General features: G+C 47.8%; 1 protein-coding gene across 1 annotated transcript in view; it reads left to right on the top strand.

Annotated features, from left to right (window-relative positions):
* The window catches only part of Specc1l (sperm antigen with calponin homology and coiled-coil domains 1 like), a 103,657-nt gene extending 84,101 nt beyond the window's left edge, over positions 1 to 19,556 (top strand). The window contains exons 14-16 of the mRNA XM_028773928.1: positions 14,292 to 14,408; positions 15,076 to 15,135; positions 16,946 to 19,556. Coding sequence (XP_028629761.1) covers positions 14,292 to 14,408; positions 15,076 to 15,135; positions 16,946 to 17,035 — 267 coding nt within the window. The 3' untranslated portion in view covers positions 17,036 to 19,556. The remainder of the gene's footprint in view (positions 1 to 14,291; positions 14,409 to 15,075; positions 15,136 to 16,945) is intronic.
* Positions 19,557 to 20,493: the final 937 nt, after the last annotated feature.

Raw genomic sequence — 20,493 nt, 5'->3', positions numbered from 1 at the left:
TCCCTCCCCTCCTCTGCCCTCCCCTCTTCTCCCCTTCCCTTTTTTCTCTCTTTCTTGCTTCCCTCCTTCTTTCCTTTTTTCCTCCTCCCTTCTTCCTCCTCCTCTGGAGATAGACTCAATAAATCTTCCCACCCATCACACTAGTACACACATGCACACACACACACACACACTGTAAGAGTCACAGGCATGTACCGCCATATTCAACTTGGGATCCTTTAGGACACCAAAGCCATTCACTGGAGCTTTGCTCTCCTGACTTGATGACTTGCTCAACCCCTGGCTCCTCATGAACCATAGCAGTTCAGGTTTGAATGTGTGGCTTTGGGGAGTGACTGGAGCATTGTCTACATATGTAAGTGTAAAGAGAGGGATCTGAGGTGAGGAGAGGCAGCTTAAGGAGCTGCCAGTGTGCCCATGGGAGAGGCTGCCGCACTTTGCGTCTCCACAAGTGTTGGAGAGTTCTGCTTATTTCTTTTCCTCACAAGGCCCTGGGCAGCTGACGGCCATTAGCAGTGTGCAGTGGAGTCTCCGTGTGCTTTAGTTTTTGTAGCACCTTCCATAGGCTAGTTTGTTACCATATATTTTATTTGGTGAATTGTACAGTTCTTTTGCTTAATTTGTTATTTTATGTTGTTTGTTGATTAGGATTTCTATAAATATTCTGAGTTCAGGTCCTTCATATGAAGTACCTGGCTTTCAAACATTCCTCACTTTCTATGATTTGTTTTTACTTTTAATATCTTATGAAGGGCCAGTTTTTATTTTAATAGCATTTAATTTTTGAAATTATTTTTATGAAAAATATGTTATGGATGCTTTGATATGATATATAAGTGTTTGATTAACCTGAGATATCAAAGAATTCTTTCTTTTTTCTGAAAAGTTTATACATTTAGGTCTGAGTTTATCTCTGTATATGGTTTAAGACATGAATTAAGGTGAATATTGTAGCCAATAGGCTCTTAAGTTGGGAAGGATTATGAATGATAGAAAAATTTAAAAGCATCTTAAGGACAGAGTGCACGGTCACACTGACTTATACAGTATGCCCATAATATCAGAGACAGCAAAGCAAAGAGCACACACCTTCCCCAAGAGGAGGGTGTCTCCCCAGGATCGGTAATGGCGGCTCTAGAAAGGATGGAAGACAAAGCAGACTGTGGGGAAAGGAAGCAGATTGTAGATGATGGGTTTTAGTCTCTACTGTTACTGTGCAGAGTTTTCATCTCCATGCTCCTCTGAGGAAACTCAGTTTAGAGAAAACAAAGGCCGTGACCTTGCTGAGAGCACCAAGCGAGCTGGGGTGAGGTGTTGCTCCTGGTCTTGGTGCCGACGACAGTGATGCTTTGGGGTTATGCCTCCATGGTGGGGTGCTTACTGGGAGTGTCTCTGTGATGCCAGCTCCTTTAAGCTTCTCAACTTGTGAAGAACTTTTTTCCTGTTTCTGTTCTAAACCATGAACTATGTACTTAGCACTTACCACAGACAGCCAGAGAGGTAATTAAATACAAGCAGGAACAGCTTGTAATCTAGAGTGTGACCTTTGTCCTCAGGAACTTTCAAATTATTTCTGAAACTATTATTTCCTAGCCTTTTAGAATTATGCCTTTTCCTGGGCATAATTTAACTGTTTTTAATGACTCAGATTTATCATTATAAAGATTTGACTGGCGTCAACATCTAGTCTTATGTTGCCTTTGCTGTTCATTAAGGTCTTCAGTGCCTTATATCTTGGCTCGCCCTATGTTATATACCAAGAAATAGCAAGGACAGCTGGTGATGGACTCATTTGCAAAATAAAGTCAGAAACAGTATGGAGTCAGGAATAAAGTGTCCCACAGGGGCAGCTGGGGTTGAACACTTGTTCCTCTCCAAGGCCTGGTCATGTCCATCAGAACAGTGGTGTCTGTTGTATCCGGTCCAGAGTAAAATGTATGGTTTCTCTTAACAATCTGTTGTATTAAAGGAAAGTGAATTGTGGAGTTCAGGGCTTAGCAGGAGCAAGCCATTTTCTTCTGCCAGAACGACTCTAGGTATACAGAGTAACACACTCACAGGTTTAAGAAAACAGCTTGGTTCCTGCTGTAAGCAACGGAAGAGGTTCATTGTAAGGTGAGCATGCTACACAGAGCATCTCTTCCCTGAGATCATTTCCTTTCTGAGCTCCTGGGAGACCACAGGCATTTCACATCAAGGATATCTGCACTTGAATGGCCTGGGGATGCTGTGTCAGGCTAAATGCAGCACCTACATTTCAGAACTAGGAAGAGTCATGGCAGTAGAGATCAGTGGTCCTTCCAAGTCTCCTGTGCCAGCTCAGTGTGAGGGGGTGAGGCAAACAGGTAACCTTCCTGAAATGTGCACCCCAGGCGGGAAGTAGTGTGTCCCAGGTGTACAGACGGCTCACCGTCAGCGCAGTAGTGCAGGTCTGCTCACCGTATATTGAATTAGCAGCGGCTTGGGGGATACATTCATCCTGTCTCTGCTTTCAGATGCTCTGGACTTTGTTTCTGGATTTGTACTTCTCTTGATATTTTCTCACTCTGCATATTATTCAGCAAACCATGGCTGACATGAGAAAACGATTAGATTTTCTGCTCAATTGGTTTAGTAGGATGAAGCCCACCTTTGAAGAGTCTCTTTGGGAAGCAAAGCTATATAAGTGTAATTCTCTTGAATGTATACTTTGAGGGCCCATATTAGAGGCTTTCTTCATCTCTGGGCATGGCTCGAGAAGAGAAATTAGAAACCATTGTGGCTGTCTTTTGGTACCCAGTGGCCTCTCCTGAGGGTAGGGAAACAGAGTTTTTTATCTGTTCTATGTTTTGGCTTGAGTCAACACTGTCTTGTGGGCAAGAGAAGGGACGGTGTGCCCAGCTCCAACAGGAGAGTCTGCATGCTTTACTAGCTGTCCTGTTGATCCGCATACGTGCTTACTGTTTCCTGCTGCGTATGAGAAAGGTGAGGCTCACTCACAAGAGGGGAAAACCATGTGTTTCATGAACTTTCCTAGCTAGTGCAGAGTGGTGCCAACATAGAGGCTCCATCCATAGGAGGCTGGAACCTGCGATGCTCTAACCTCACTTTCCCTTTTCAGTAATGCTCTACTGAGAGGTGTTTTCAAAACCATATGACTCACCTTGATTTAAATAGAGTAGTTATCTGAAGAACTGCATCTCTTAACCGTAGTTCTAGCATGAGTGGAAGAGCCTTCTTGAAGAGTGTTTAAACAGGGTTTCTGTGTTGGCTGCATAAGATGTCTTGGTAGAGTCCACACCCCACACTCCCAGATTCTGAACACAAGATTGATGACTCCCTTCCCTCCGAGAATAGACTGAGAAAGACCAACGTAGATGTTAGGAATGCTTACTTTTCTTCCCCTCCAACAAGCTTGTTTTCTTAGACGTTTGGATAGACAATGACTTCCACACCATCACCCTTCCATCTTGCTTTGCCGAGCCCTTCCCAGAACACACTCCAGGGCAGATGTTTGAGGGTCACTATGAGTGCATTGGAAAGTCAGAATTTTATCTTGGTGAGTAATAACCCTGCCACAACAAAACTAAAGTCTGTGGAAATAACAAATTTGTAGAAATGTTAATTAAGAAAGACAAGGCTGCTAATAAAACCGCTCACAGCTTGCCCTTAGTTCATTAATGGGCAGCAGCCCAGCCACCAGCCTGGCCGGGTACATGCCTCTTTCTAGCTGTCCTCTCCTGAGCTCTTGGGAAGCATACATTGCCGGTCTTTGCTCCTCCATAAAAAGTTACTCCCTGGGGGCTGGAGAGATGGCTCAGCGGTTAAGAGCACTGACTGCTCTTCCAGAGGTACTGAGTTCAAATCCCAGCAACCACATGGTGGCTCACAACCATCCGTAATGAGATTCGATGCCCTCTTCTGGTGTGTCTGAAGACAGCTACAGTGTACTCATAAGTAAAATAAATAAATCTTTTTTTTTTTTTTTAAAAAAAGTTACTCCCTGTGAGAAGGGTTCATGGGAAGCAAAAGGCAGGATCCTTATTTCCTACAGTGACCTTTGCCCTGAATCTACCTTGAACTATCCCCTCAAAATAGGTTAATTTGGCTGAAAAAAAAAGGTAGAAAACCATTAACACCCCCTCCCTGAATACCTCTTATTTTTGTGATGATTCAATATATTTGAAGCTATGTCCTGGTGCCATTCTTGGAGCTTTGAACCAGTTGTGGGACAGCGTCTTGGTGTTGGTTTGAAGAATCTGTTCATAGGGATGACATCCCAGTTTCTTTGGCAGTACTGGGGTGCTCAGTCTCCTAGTGGTGAAGAAAGCCACTGGTATTCTGACACTTACCCTATAGTGCTTTTGGTTTTAAGAAGTAATTTCTTAAGGCTAGGCCATAATACATTCCCATAAATGTCTTTCAAGAATCAAGTACATTCAAACTATATGACCTTTTAGTAAATACTCCAAAAGCACTTACTTGCCATGACATGAGGAGATACTGGGTAGAAGGCACTGCGCAATGTCTGCTGGTTTAGAAATGTTGTGGTAAAGACATATGTAGCGAAATTTACCATTTACCCAATTAAAATATATATAGTCCAGTGGTATTAATAATGTTTGCAGTGCTGCACATAGGTCACCACCACCTAGCTCCAGAACTTTCCATCAGTTGCCAGTGGAAATCTTCCACACAGGAAGTTGTCACTCCCCTTTCCCCTCTTCCAGTACCTGGCAACCACTAATGTACTTTGTAAGTGTTTCACTTATTTCAAGATTCATTCATGTTGTAATATGTCAGCATCCCATTCCTCTCTATGACTGACAAATATTCTATTGCATAGAAAGACTACATTGTATTTACCCACTGGCAGATCTGAGCCGCGTTTCCTTTTGGGGCCGCTGTGAGGAATATTTCTTAGACTGTTGCTATATAGTTGATTATAGGAACATGTGTACTCACTTCTTGCTAGTCACATAGTGGCCATGGTAGCCTGCTGAAGACCTGTGAGCCTCCTCCTTGGTGACTTCAGTGCCTGCCGTTTTTCTTTGAGTTTGGTGGTGGAGATGGAACCCAGGGCTTTGCACATATGAGCCTAGAGCCTACCGCTGAACTGCACCTAGCTTATTTTCCATTGCTGTTTTACTAGCCATCTTAGTGAGTGTAAAGTGGCATCTTGTGGTAGCTTCAAAATGTGCTTTCTGAAAAGTTAGTGGTATTGAACACTGATACATAAGAGTATTGGCCACTTCAGTGTCTTCTTTGGGGAACATGTTACAGTTCCTGTCCATTTACATTTGGACAGGTAGGTAGGTTTTCTTTCTAGATTGTACTGTGAGTTTGTTTGTGATGAGAATAAAGCTTTCCTGTATTCCTGCAGCCACCTGCCCATCATCTGCGTAGGATCTTCCTACCTCCTCACTACCTGGAGGATTCTCAAGCCTGGCCCAGCCATTCAGTCTCAGACTGTACTATTGACTTGCTTAAATTAAGATGCAGATAAGGGTCCACACTATGATTGGATAGCATGACCTTTTTAAAAGTCTCTCTGTCAGTAAGTTCCTTCTTCCTATCCTCCAGGTTTATATAAGAGGAACTGTCATGTGTGCTGTACCCCACGTTGTATATTCTTCTCACTACTCCCAGTGCTTCTGTCCCTTGTTGTGAACTGGTGGGTAGATCTGGAGGGCGGATCTGGTTCCTAGTCACGCCCAGCAGAAACCCGGCTGAGAAGTTGTGCAGCAGGCACAGTAGGAATGTCTGTCTTTTGGGGTGCCATTGCTCCTTATTCTGTTACACTTATTCTTTTCCTCTCACTCCAGCAGGCACCAGCTCATTAACATAAAACCTCTCTACGGAGATCTTCTTAGTTGTTTTCCTTGATTTCCCAGCTTCTAGGCTGGGCTGGGTGTGTCCCTGTGAGCACCCTCATGAACTTTCGGTGCATGTTCTGGACAGTCCTGTGCAGTGCCCTTTCTGCCTGCTCTTGGTTCACCCTCACATCACCTAAGGGAAAGGTTGGAAGAATACAATGCCCTGACTCTCTCTAAACCAGTCGGATCAGCAGCTTTAGGGCTGAGCTGGGAAAGGAAAGCCTTGGCAGATAATTGTGGAATGCAGTGAGGATTAAGAGTCTCCAGTAAGACAGCAGGCCCTGCCTTTGGAGGCTCGCCAGCTCTGCCATGGCTGTGTGACAGGAACTTCAGGAGGAAAGATGTATTTTTGCTAATGGTTTCCTGGCTGTTTAGCCCCAGGTGTCTGAGCAGAGCATCAAGCAGCTGGACTGTGTAGTAGAGAGGGCTATTGACTCCTGGTGATGGGGAATCAGAGGATGTAAGAAGGAGGAGCCAGGGATAGACGCCTCAAGTCCGTCCCCACCCCCCAGTGGACCTCCTTCCTCCAGAGGAAGTCTCTACAACCACTACTGGGAAGCAGCCGGGAAACCAGCCTGTGGGGACAGGTGACAGACTGTGGCAGCAGGTCCTGGCCAGCTGTGGGGATAGGTGACATTCAGACTGTGACAGCAGGTCCCGGCCAGCCTGTGGGGATAGGTGACATTCAGACTGTGACAGCGGGTCCCGGCAGCTAGACTTCACAGTGTACCTTCTTCCCCCTGCCTTACCACAGCCTGGCTCAGTTTCAGAAGAGAAAGGGCATAGTAGCACAAAGCTCCTACGTCTCTCCCTTGGGCCTTACTTGGAGAGATTAAAAAGGGATATTTCACTTTGTTATAAATTACACCCCCTAGCATATCATACCCAGGCTCCCAGACAACCTACAAGCCCTGCCCCTGGTGTGAGGGTAGGCACCTGGAGTAACTCATTCCTGCTTCTGCTGTAGTTTGGGGGTTTTGTTTAGTTTTTGGTTTTTTTATTTCCACTTTACATCACAAAACTGGTTCTTAATGAAGATGGTCGTACCACGTGCGTTCTGCAGATTCTGCTTTCCATAGCCAAGGGCATACGGAAGTAGATGATGGAAGATGAATCATGCCCTCTGGCTCCTTGCCAGATGCCCATAAAATGGCATTTCCTTAAATAGATCAGACCTTTAATAGCTTTTTAAAGAACATGTGGTCTTTAGGGCTGTATTCTGTGGTCCTTAATTAAATTTTAGACAAATTCAAACATTTTCAGATGTGTGTGTGTGTGTGCAAGCATATGCCTGCCCTCTTGTCTGTACCTGTGTGCATATGGAAGCCAGAGGTCTATGCCCAGTATCCTCTTCAGTTGCTTTCCACCGTAGTGTTTGGAAACAAGGTCTCTCACCGAACCTGAACTCAAGAGCTAGGCTAGACTGCCTGCCTGGTTAGCAACCCTCAGGGGTTGTCTGTGTCTGTCTCCCCAGTGCTGGGATTGCAAGCACGTGCCACGCCCCCAGTAGTGTGTGGGTGCTTGGACCTTGAGTCCTTATGTTCACATGGCAAGTACTGTACTAACTGAGCTGGCTCCCGAGTCCCCACTTTTAGGTATTTTATAGCATCTTAAACATAGAGAGAGATGTATACATGTCTTGGCTTTCATATCCTACCCCTAAACTCTCAGTGCATTTAAAGGGGTAAGAAGACAGGCCCATCTGAGGCCACTGACAGGCCTTCCCCTAGGCTCATCCCCTAGAAAAGTAAAGGGGCAGGGGACTGGGCTTCTCTGCTCCAGGCCCTCCAAGGGAGTGTCACAGGTGACAGCATGTGTAACAAATAAAAGGTATTGTCTATTCACATTGAAGACATGTCCTGGATGAAACTCTGTGGCTTTTTAAAGATGTCATTGCACTATGTAGCCTAGGCTGGCCTTTTCTGGTTCCCCTACCTCAGGTTCCTGTGTCACCGTAGGTGAATTCATTGGACCTCTCTCAAACTCCTGTGTTCATACACATCACAAACTCTTGTTTCTGTGTTCTGCTGCAGACACAGAACCAACTGGTCTGCCAGGTTGAAAAGCCCCAAACCAATGGGAAAACTAAATGGAAAGTATGAATTCACAAATAAACTGGAGATATAACTACTAGGATATTTCTTAGCTCCCTCTTGGTTTGTTTGCTTAAGAAACAGATGATGTTCACTCTGTTACCCAGGCTGGCCCCACACTCAGCATCTTCCTGTCTCAGCCTTAGAATGCTGGAATGCAGGCATGTGCTGCCCTGCCTAGCCTCTCCTGCTTTCTGTGGTTGTTGTTTAAGATTATTATTTTTTTAAATATTTAGCCTATCTTTTTTTTATGATGATGTTGATGATGATGATGTGGTGTGGTGTGTCTGTGTGGCATACGTACAGTCGAGTGTAGGTGTCAGTGGAGACCAGAGGCAGTGAATGCCCATGGAACTGGAGCTAGAATCACAGGCAGTTGTGAGCAGCCTGATGCAGGTGCTGGGTCCAAACTTGGGTCCTTCGGAAGAACAGTACATGTCCTTCAAAGCTGAGCCATCTCTCCAGCCCCAGGCTTTCTCTTCATCTTCATTATGTGTATATGTGTAGGTAAGTGCATGTGACTGCCGGAGAAAGGCAGAGGTGCCCAGGGAGTTGTGAGCTGCCTGGTATAGGTGGTAGGAACCTGCCGAGCACTGGCAGTGTTGCCTATGAACACTGAGAAGTCTGTATAGAAATTAGTGTACATATTTTTCTCTAGAAAAGTGAATTTGGGCACAATGAGATGGTTCAGTGAGTAGAAAAGCATTTACTGCCAAACCTGATGACCTAAGTCTGATCCTTGGGATTCACGCGGTGAGACGGCCAACACGTGGCGTTGGCTAGCCAGCACATCGGCAGTCCTGTACGGACTGGAGAGTAACATCCTCAGCCTGTAACCCTTCCTTGATCTGCAGTACAGACATCACTGAGGACAGCCCTGGAGAAGTAGGATTTGCCTTGTACACCAAAGGCTACATTTTAAAAACTAGAAATGTCACTGTAGATTTCTGTGAGAAAGTGCCTGGCAGGATTGCACTGGTACAGGTTAGTGGCCTCTGTACTGTGCTCCCCTCACAAGTGGCCATTCTCACTGTAAGTGCGGAGGTTTTCTGTCCCCCTGGCCTCTGAGCAGCACTACTGCGTTGCTTGCTCTCTCTTCTTGGCTGTGCATTTCCATTCATTTACATGGTGCTGGGATTACAGTCAGACCCTCATGCAACGAGAGGAAAGTTCCTACCACCAAGCTGCACCACAGCCTTATCTTATCTCTCCAACACTCCCTTCCGCTGCGTACAGGTTCCTCGTCAGTTCTTTGCTCCTCTTTGTGCCCCATTAATGCTTTTTGTCAGCATGGCCACTGCTTTGGAGAGCTCCAAGGTCTCCTTTCCCTTTATTGCCCTGCTGTGTCTCCTAGGCAATTCCACTGGGGACACTGATGGTCTTACTCTTTCACTGAATTCTCTCTCATGACCCCTGCACCCATATATTAGTGCCTCTGGGCCCCCTCTGTCTATTTACAAAGTACCTTAAAGTCAACACTCCCAAAATGTACCTCCTTGTATGCTCAAACCCTGTTTTCAGTGAGTTCTGCTTCTGTGAAGGTCACTACAGGTCTGTGGTTCTGTCAAGAGAAGCTAAGGGCTATCCTTAGCACTACATGCCCTTCCCGTCATGTATTTAACCTGTTTCCAAGCCCATCTGTAGCCTAACTCCCTTTTCTCTGCTGTCACAGGCCTCTACAGTCAGCAGCCCCCTAACACAGCCCCAGCCTGCCAGCTCCCATTGGCTCTTCTGAGTCCATTCATCCACACTTCACTTGGCAGCCTTCTGTTGGCTCTGGACTGTGTCAGGTCACATGCGGGCTTCTGTTTTACTTGTCAACCACCCCTGAGTGTCAAGGCCTGACTCCAGGGCCTGGCCTCACGTGAGGATCCATCGAATGGGCAAATAGTCCTCAGAAAGAACAACTGCATCCCCACACCCCTTCCTCTCAGGTCATCTGGCAGGCTCAGTTCCCAGTCCCCGTGCTGGCTCCCATGTAAGCTAGTGTTTAGGTGCAGACCTGAGGTCATCACTGTCTCCTCAGGTTGTCAGTCAAGTCCCCTTTACTTTCTGTTTGTTTAATTCTTTGAGACTTTCATATAATGTGTTTTTTTTTTAAAGATTTATTTATTTATTATATGTAAGTACACTGTAGCTGTCTTCAGACACCCATATGAGGGCATCAGATCTCATTGTAGATGGTTGTGAGCCACCATGTGGTTGCTGGGATTTGAACTCATGACCTCTAGAAGAGCAGTCAGTGTTCTTAACCGCTGAGCCATCTCACCAGCCCCCATATAATGTGTTTTGATCATAACCCCACACACACATACACACACAGCTCCTTCCAGATTTGTTCCCCTTTCCCTGTGCATTCACTTTGTGTCTTTCTTTTCCTTAATATTTCCGTGATAAGCTCATAAAGCTTTATTTAAGGCCTGCAGAAAACAGATCCACCTGAGGAGGCCATACTCATCTTGCTGTTTTGAAACAAATGATGATAGATTGGGTGTGTTAGTCCCTGCTGCTTCGTAGTGAACAGACACGTGGACTCTTCAGGTGTCTCCTAAAGGCTTAGCAGTCCATCATCAGAGTGGACTGACATTTATATATCTACTTTACTGAAGCCTGGGACAGCTGCTTATGTGTTCAGGAAATGTGAGGCCTAGCCCTCCCCCATCCACAAGCTTCACACAGTGGTGTTGAGTTGGGTTTTTTCTGAGTCACAAACAGTTGAAATTTATACCAACTAGTTGACAAGAAAACCGCAGGTTGCTGTTTTGTTTGGCCACTGTGAGCAGGTGAAGTGACAACTGGGCTATATAGAGCAGCAGTCCCCAGACAAGTCTGGCTGCCTTTGCTCTTGACCTGAGAGAGGGTGTTGAGCTCTGTACTTGCAGAGATAGAACATCAGACTGCGCCTGCTGCACTCGGTCATCAGGCTATAAAAGAAACAGTGAGAGAGAGGTTGGTTCTGGTGGCAACAGACTTGGTGAAGGGCCCAGGATTCCCCCATCCCACCAACCTGGAGCCCACTCACAGTCCAGCTTTGGGAACAGATGGTAGCATCTGCAGGGCGGAGCCGTTAGACATGGGTGATGAAGGGAAAAGCTGTTTCTCTGATAACTTGGTATGACTTGTTATTATTCGGTGTTCTTCTCCAAGCTGCTTGCCAGTCTTGTCATGATGTCACTGGACGGCAGTGGCCATGGCATGTAGAGCTTCACCTGTGGACATGTGGCTGGGGGCTCTTCTGTTTCTAGCACTGACCTTTTTTTTTTCCCTTTGCAAACCAGCCCAGTGTTTGCAGACCTTTGTAGCAAAACTTTCAGCCCTGACCATTACAAACAACGATAGTGGTTGGGGGCAGTAGACTTGCGCTCTCAGGCTTGTGGGCTTTTCCCCACTTCCTCAGGAGCATCCCTGTGTTCAGGCCTAGCATCCTTGAGTGTTTTGTTCTGAGCAGAGACTAAACTGGTTCCTTGGGTTCACTGCTTAATGGACTCATTGTCCTTAGTCACCACCTAACTTCTAAGTAGCTCACCTCCAGCCACCAGGGTGGGGGGGTAGGGGCTCAAGAGTCAGCCAGCTTGTCTACATTTGGGCTTTATTTTGATCTGAAATGTTATCCTCAGCTATCAAAAGCACCTCTCACCTGGAACCCCAGGAATCCTGGTTCATCCAGGAGCCATATCCTGTGTCTATTTTGAGGGGAGGAACAGGGTAAAGAGGCACCAGCAGCTTTTCCCCCAGCAGGGTGGGGTTTGTCTGGAGGAAGCCAGCCTTAGCCTGGCTGCTGGGGTGCAGGAGCTTCTGCTGTGAGTGCAGTGAAGCCAGGCACGTCCACAACTCTGTGAGAACCGCTGTGTCCTCGGGAGCAAAAGGGGCACCGACACAGGAAGAAGAGGTTTGTCTTTCTCCAGCAGTCAGTGACCTCGAGTGAGATACTTCTGCTGGTCTGCAAGCACAGACCTCTGTGTGTCACTAAAACACTTCCTGCCCCCTTGTCTGTTCAAGGCCTGTGCCTCAGCGTCTGCTTCAGTCACTTGGATGGAAGTCCTGGAAGCATAAAAAGAGTTTTTCTTTTCTTTTTTTCTTTTCATTTTAGTTCCATTAGTGGACTTTCCTCCATAGCATTCTGTAAACAAAAGACCTTTCAGTTTCATCTTATATGGGAGCTTGTATACCATGCCGCTCATCAGGCCTGGCCTGGTCTTTGTCTGACGTACCTTATAGGCAAGCTACCAGCAGTGAGAACTAAGGCTGAGGCTACCACCCTCTTTTAAGACTGCTCCAGGGTGAGCTGCCCAGAGGTAGAGCATGGCCTAGCATTTGTGGGGATCCCAGCCCAGTGCTGCAAAAATGACAGTAACAGAAAGCTCCAGCTAAGCAAGACTTAGATGCTTTTTCTGTAGTGTTTGAGACAAAGGCTCCAGTCCCTGTGATCTCTTCTGTTGCAGAGATCCCTGGGTTAGTGTTTCATCTCCTAGGTCCCAGTTTTCCTCAGATGGAGCTGGCCACCTTAGATGGCTGCTTGCTAAGATTCAGATGAGAAAAGAGACAGAGAGGCAATTGCACATGAACATATTCTTACACATTGTGTACATCTATGTCTTGGAGGGGAGGTATCTTCTATTGGCAACTGTTACACACCATTTATTTCCAGGTGACTAGAATATCATCAGAAACCCTGTGGGGATAGTAACTATTAGCCAGAGTAGAGACTGTGGGGAGGGGAGGGAAAAAATGTCCAGAACAGAAAAATGGTCAGTATGGTACCAAAACAGAGGCTTCTAATCAGACCCAGAGACCTGGAGAAGAAAGATACCAATGAACACTGGGTGGGAACACCTTTCAGTTGCTGTTCACACTGGGTGGGAGCTCCCTTCAGTTGCTGTTCACACTGGGTGGGAGCACCTTCAGTTGCTGTTCACACTGGGTGGGGACACCCTTCAGTTGCTGTTCACACTGGGTAGGAGCTCCCTTCAGTTGCTGTTCACACTGGGTGGGAGCTCCCTTCAGTTACTGAGGTGGGAGCACCCTTCAGTTACTGTTAAGGTGCAGCACTTTGGCCACTGCCAGCTTCCGCCACCCATCCTTCCAAGCTCAGTCAGGTTGCCATCCTTCTCCATACAAGTTTATAGCGGTTGAAGTTAGCTAGAGAAGTGGGAAACAGCAGGTGGTCAGGTCACCCATTGCTGTTGGAGCCTCTGCACTTAGCAAGGTGAGCTTGGTGAAGGTGCTGCCCGAGGGCAGTGCTCTGTGTACACAGACGGGGCAAGAGAATGCGCTTGGTGGTGTAGCTGGTGAGAGCTGGGCTCCATGCTGCTCCATGAAGGGACCGTTTAACTGTTAGACACTGGAGCGTGGGGACAGCCTCCAGGTGCAGAGCTGGTGTCCAGTGTTTATGAAAAGAAATGGAAGTGGTAAATGCTTTGCCAGCTGTTAGCCTGGAGCTCCGTATAGCTATGGGGTTCTCCGGCTCGGTGGTTTGCCTTACGTAGTGAAATTGGACTGCTCAGGAGACTGGCTCGTAGTGCAGTGGGAGGAGACACGCAGTGAACTGAGATGTGAAACGAGGACTCAGGAGCTCGTCATACAGTGTGTGCCAACGCCTGGTGGATTCGGGGTGTCAGGGGTGCTTGACACCATCAGTGGACATGTCTGTCCCCGTGCACAGCATGTATAGAGCATGCATGTGTCTGTGTACCTCTGAGATGCACAGTGGCAAGAAGGACGGGCGTTGATTGGGCTTCCTTACTGGACCATGGGTCAAAGGCAGCAGTGTCATCAACAAGCCCACTCTCTTGTCGACTGTTCCCCAAAGGCAAGTCTCTGCAGCTCCTCACACAGCCTGCAGGCAGACAGGGGAGTCTCCGCAGGGTTGCTGGTGCTGTCAGAGTCCTACAGTGCCTGTATATCCCAAGCTGGCTTTGGACTCACAGTCTCCCTGAATTCCAGAATTACAAGTGCGTGCCACATTGCCTAGCTTGAAGACCTTTTAAATGCTTTAAGAAACGAGAGGAACCTCACTGGTTGTCATTCACATCTGGCAGTCTGTATTGATACCACAGCAGGCTTTGGAGAGGCTGCCATGTGTGGGGCAGCTTATAGATTGTGTCTCAGGCCCAGGCTTTACCAGGCAGGAACACAAATCGGAAACTGGTGGGTAGATGGGTAGAATGGGCGATCCATAAAGACCTAGTCATGGTCACAGGGTAAGCACTGGACATGGCCCAGAGTGAGGTCACGTGATGGCGTGGGGGTGGGGTTCTGTGCCCTGCCTTCTTGAGAACCAAGAGATCAGATCATACTCATCCTCAGAAAGATCACGCTGCATCCCTCTTTTCTCTTCCCTCAGAATATTGACATCACAAACTTCAGCAGCAGCTGGAACGACGGGCTGGCTTTCTGTGCGTTGCTTCACACCTATCTCCCAGCCCACATACCTTATCAGGAGCTGAACAGCCAAGATAAGGTGAGCCAGAAGGATGCTGCCTTGGTGGTGGGTCGCTCATTCCAGCCTTGCCTCACAATAGCCTGTCCTGGCTCATTCCCCTGAATGCGTTGTTTACACTTCAGCTGGCCAGTCCTTGGTCTGCCCACTGCCCATGCCACAGCATTTCTGGTGGGGGTTGTTGGCTCTCTTTGGTTGACAACATTTAGGATCAAGGGCTATAAGTCCCAAAGAAAGATAATAGTGACATGAATGGTCAGGGCAGTGCCAGCTGGCCTGGCCTAGCCTCCTATCACCTTAGGACCAGCACTTCTGTTCAAAGCCTGTTCTACACCATGAGCCTCAGAAATGACCAGTCTTGTGGTCCACAGTTATGGTTCAAGGTGTCCAACTCTGAAGGTTCTTCAGGTCCCCCCTGCTTTCCTTTATGGCAGCCAAGCCCTGTATTAAACCCTTGGAGATTCCACAGGGGAGAATGGTCTTTGGATAGGTGTCTGCTTCAATGGTCTTTGGGGGTCTGTCTCCAGTTGACTTCAGCCCTTTTGCTAGAATGCAACTTTCTGAGTGAGGGGGAAAAAGTAGGTAGAACTGGAGCTGGTTGCAGAGGAGAGTCAAGGCCCTGAGGGTTAGTGTCGTCCTGCATGGTCTTCAGTTGTCTACACGCCCACTGACGTGATTTCTCTTACAGAAAAGGAACTTCACCCTGGCTTTCCAGGCAGCTGAAAGTGTTGGGATCAAGTCCACTCTGGTAAGCCCTTACTGAGGAAAAGTGGTCACACTGGGCTGGGGATGTGACACTCGCAGGATCTCAGATGCTGCACAGAGTGCTTCTCTTGAGGAAGTATTCCTTTGGATACAAAGGAATAGGTAGATTTGACCACAGTCCCAGCAGCCCTTATTCAAGGCTGTTCTTCATGATTGTCTGTTCTTAGCAGAATATTTGGGTTCAGGGCAAAAGTGCCACAGGGCTGTGTGCCTTTTGTTGGTGTGGAGCAGTGGTTCTCAACCTGTGGATTGTGACACCTTTAGGGGTTGATTGGCCATTTCATGGGCTGGCCTAAGACCATTGGAAAGCACAGACATTTACATTACAATGTATAACTGTAACAAAATTACAATTATGAAGTAGCAATGAGGCTGGGCGGTGGTGGCGCATGCCTTTAATCCCAGCCAGAGTCAGTTCCAGGACAGCCAGGGCTACACAGAGAAGCCCTGTCTTGGAAAAAACAAACAGACAAACAAACAAATGAAGTAGCAATGAAAAGTTTCATGGTTGGGGGGTCACTACAACATGAGGAACTGTATTAAAGAGTCACAGTCTTAGGAGAGGTGAGAACCACTGGTCTAGAGGATGAGGCCAAGGGCATCCTGAGCCCAGAAGATATCTGGAAGTTGATGGCACTGCCCACAGTTCCTCACAGGGGCCATAAGAAGGTGCTGAAAATGCTTCTTATGATGCAAAACACAAGTTGTGGAAAATGGGGTCCTTTCTTAGGCTCTGCCCTGCCCGTGCTGGGTTCCCATAAACAGACATCTGTCAGCTCTCACTGTCCTCTCCAAGCCCACCACATCTAGATGCAGAGAGACGCCTCTGCACCAAGGGACTTGCTCCACGTGAGTGACAGTGACAGTGCCCAGACCCCTTGCTCAGGGCTGTGTGCAAAAGAAAGGATCCTGCGAAACCAGAACATTCTCAGGATCCTAGGAGACCTGCAGGTCTCTAGGTCTGTCTCCTTAGCTACAGGTATCCATTTCCTTAACTTGTAGCAACTGTGTGACAGGAAGAAATATTTACATTATTAGTTACACTATAAGTGTTCACCTATAGTGTGTCTTCGAAACTCGTAGAAGCATGCTTGCTTGGGTTAGCTTCTATCCAGCTGTATAGGAAGAGATCAGATAAAATTATTGTAGTAGAACATTGCACACCATGTACAAAGTGTTGTCACACATAAAAAATGGCTAGGTGTTTAAGCCTAACAAAGAATCTTGTAGTCAAGATTTGTTCACAAGCCAACTGACTTGTTTCCTGTCTTAACTTGCTCAGGACAGCCCTTCTCATCCCGTATGCTCAGTGACATTTCTGGGCTCCTCGACTGGAATAGTCTCTCCGAGGACCTGGCCCTGCTCCTTAGTTGCAGCAGGCACTTGTTACAGGTGCTGAGACCCGGGGCGGGAGCCACTCTGTTTCCACAGCACACATCACTAGTACTCTGCAAAAGGCAGCTGAAACAGAAAGTCTTTTGATAGTTTGTGGCAAACCATGGTGCTGTGAGCCCTAAAGTGTCTCCAGAGAACAGCCTAGAATGTCTGAGGAGGGTTTCCACTTGATAAGCTGTGGCTGGGGCAGAGAGGATCGTGACTGGGGATGATGATTCCGGTACTGAGGAAGGAGATGCTCACAGGGACCTTTGGGGATAGAGCAAGTACTGGAGGCCTCTACTCTGAAAGAAGCAGCACGCCTTAGACTAAAGGCTGTCTGCTGCTTCCTGGGACTAGAAGCCCATTGGGGTGGCCTGGGAGGGAAAACGAGTCCTAACTCAGCTCCTTCTCCACAGGACATCAATGAAATGGCACGCACTGAACGGCCCGACTGGCAGAACGTCATGCTGTATGTCACGGCCATCTACAAGTACTTTGAAACCTGAGCACACAGGATCGGCTGCTTTCAGCTAGGGACCTCTGCAGTCACCAAGTGACACCAACACCATTAGCTAGAACCCCTAAAGCTTTCAGCGACTCTGGGTCTCCCAGCAGGGAGTGTGCTCAGCTCTAGGCCTCTGCATTGGAACTGGAACTGCAGCCCAGGGCTCTTCCACATGGCTGTCCTGGGGAGCAGAAGTGTAGCACACCGCCAGCCCACTTCTGGAGACCATCCAGCTCCATCAGTGCCCTGGAGTGTAAAAAACCATAAAGGCTGTGCCCGGCTCATCCTGGGAAAAGGGACTAAGTTGTGGGGACCACGGGTTAGTGAAAGCTTTAGCTATCCAACTCCTTGACTGCCATCCACGTGATTCCCAGTGCTGGGACAGAGCTGTGGGCCTGGGTTCTAGGAGTGTGTCAGAGAAGAGGGTCAGCACCTCTTCCACGCGAGAGGACCATCCTAACCCATGCAGTTAAGTTAGGAGTGTTAAAACCCACCTTATAAGGCCCACAGCTAGTTGAGTCTACACTGCCACCAAGCAGATTTTTGTCAGCAGCAAGAAGCAGGTGGCACACTCAGTGGGTGCTCAGCCACTTGCCAGTAGCACCAGGGAAAAGACTGGTCACAGGAGTTCTCCTCATTGAAGTTGTTGTTTTATTATAAGCAATATTGGTGAAATAGCTCCTATTCTGTTAGTACCAAAGTTAAATTGTTTTAGTAAGCATAGAAATAAAACACAGACTGTGGGTGTTAGCATGGTGAGAGTGAGGACTCATGCAGTAGGGAAGAGACGGGCTTTAGGGAGCCAGAGAGTCCCGTCACAATGATGGCTGCCCCTCCAGGGCAGGAGTTAAGACAGTGCCTTAGCCCTGCACCAGGACAGCTGAGCCTACACCTGCATGAGTATCCTGCATGTTGATGGGGACTCTAGGAGAGGTGACGCCATGCTGTGCCTGGGCTATGGGGCCTACATCACGAGCCAAGGCCTTACTCGGTTCTGTTGATTTCTGGCTGGAATTGAGCAGCCTCTTTTCGAGAATTGGAAGCCCTTATTTCATGTGCCTGACTCAGAAGCTGTTGTTTGAACAGTGTCAAGACCTGTTGCTTCCAGGATACACTTATTTGCCACCTGCAAGGCACCGTGCGGAAGACTGGCCATCAATAGAAGTGGGGCCACAGCTTTAGTAACAAGATGGATGGTGGGAATGTCTCCCAGGAGGCATGCCAGGCCAAACATGGACTGAGTGAGGTTCTGTATTCAAGCATAATGCTACAGACTGGGAATCTGTTGTATCTATGGGACCTAGAGAAGGAAGCAGTGTGAAAGAAAGTAGTTATTAGGAAGTGGGCTATGTCTGTATGTGTGGCCATCAGATGGCCGGTCCCACCCTTCCACCCTGCTTAAATGTCCAAATGTGGCAGCTCATGCTGCAGAGTGTACCAGAAGACCCCTGTTATTCTGTCTGTCCCAGTGCCTCTCTGGTCCTCCTAGGCCCAATTCTGTTCTTGCTCTTGTTTTGCTGATGAACTCCTGTCGGGATGACTATTATGTGAGAATCACTGTTTCCAAATGAGTCTCCACTGACTTTCTCTGAGCTTCCAGCCTCTGCTGTATTTGCCTTCACTGAGGCCTGTCCACTGTGCACCAAGGTGTTTGGTCTGAGGCCAGGTTTTATTTATTCTCGTGAAAAAGGCGTATCTTGTTAAAGAGACATTCCTGGGCTTGCAGTTCACAATTTCTGTCCCTTGCTGGCAATATGGGCCTAATGGCAGCATAGAAGCTGCCAGAGTTTTCTGAAAGGATTTGCAGTAAGTCGGCTGCTGCTGAAGGGGTATGTTCATAGAGAGATAACATTGCTGTTCTGGAATCTGGGGGCCTGGGATAGGCCCAGAGCCAGAGGCAGGGACAGATGGGGAGCTAGAGGAGACGCTCTCGCGCGCACACACACACAGACTGGGTGCCCATCACAGCGAGGGCCAGGCTGCCCATGTTTGTGTGAGGGTCCACAAGTCTACGACTGTCTCCAACCATTGCTTCTTGCCTTCTCTAACAGGCCCCTTGAAGAGCACTGTTGGCCCTCTGAGCATGCTTGTAGACAGCCATGTGCTGTTAACAGTAGTATCTGGGAGTTGTTAGACCACCTGTCGACAGTGCACGAGGCCCTGGGTTGATCCCCACCACCCCCACCTACACTGAGTGTGGTGCATACCATAATTCTAATACTTGGGAAACGGAGGCAGGAGGATCACAAGTTCAGTGTTACTGTTGATTACACAGTGAGTTTGATGCCAGCCCTGGCATGTGAGACCCTGTCCCCCAAAAAGGTGATATTTGGAGGTCCTCTCATTCTGGGGCTGCTTCCTGGGAAGCTCCAAGATGTAAGCTCTCCTCTCTTTCCTAAAGCACAAGCTTCACTACAAAAGGGCCAGTTACCTTTCTACTGTTCGCAGTCACAGGCTTCTGCTGATGAATGATACTTTGTCATTTTGTTCTAGTAAATACTCTTGAATGTATTCAATCGTCATGCTTTGAGTTCTTAGTTTGTTCTCCCTCCCTGCTGCCCCTCTGACCTTACACAAATCCTAGCTCTCAATCTGCCTGTGGAATTGGAGTGGAAGGCAGGTGTGCCTGCCTCAGGTTCACCTGCTCTAGCACGCTGTCATGTGGTCCCAGGCAGGTCTGGACAGAGGGAGGAGGAAATGGATGAGTCCAGAGGTCCCGGCCTGCCCTGAAACCACGTGGTAACTGTGCCGGGTATCAAGATCCTATCTTCGAGCCAGCGTTTCCAACAGCAGAGGCCCTGCAGGAGTGAGGCCTCCAGAGAGCCCACACGTTTTATCAGAATGTCCCAAGGGTTTTTATTTATAAATGTTAACGTCTTAGAGTTGGATTTTCAGGTGTATAAAATTACAGGGGCAGGGATTTCTACATAGAGGCAGCTACATAAGTAATTTTTCCCTGTGCATCCTTTTGTTTTAATGTTGGGGCTCAAATTCAGCAGGACCTTGTACATGACATACAAGTACTGTGCCTCTGAGCTGTACCCCAACTCACTGGTACTTGTGGGCAGTGTTTTCAAATCCAGTGTGACCAGGTTAGATAATGCTGTCTTTCAACTTCGCATGTAACACATGCAGAAAAAAGTCTGTGGGCTTACCCACCTGCACTCTGGGCATCCATGATAAGCTGCCTGGGCCTGTTACTCTCCAGGACTTGGGGGTCCCAGGAAGTTCAAGACTCTTGCTGGCCTGAGCTTGGATGTGTTCTCAGAGTGCCCACAAGCCATGACCTCTAGTGAAGCCAATATTGTAGGTGCCCAGGACAACCCATGAGACCCTCACTCAAGCCTAGAATAGAGTGCCTGTGCTGAGTTCTTGGAGCAGTCATGGCAGAGGCTAGACAATGGATGCTGCCGCTCTCCCTCAGTATCTGAACACTGCCTTTGTGTCCCAAGCAAGACA

Source organism: Grammomys surdaster, unplaced genomic scaffold (assembly GCF_004785775.1).
Source record: "Grammomys surdaster isolate TR1022 unplaced genomic scaffold, NIH_TR_1.0 237, whole genome shotgun sequence".
Lineage (NCBI taxonomy): Eukaryota > Metazoa > Chordata > Mammalia > Rodentia > Muridae > Grammomys > Grammomys surdaster.
This window is presented reverse-complemented; position numbering and strand designations above follow the sequence as displayed.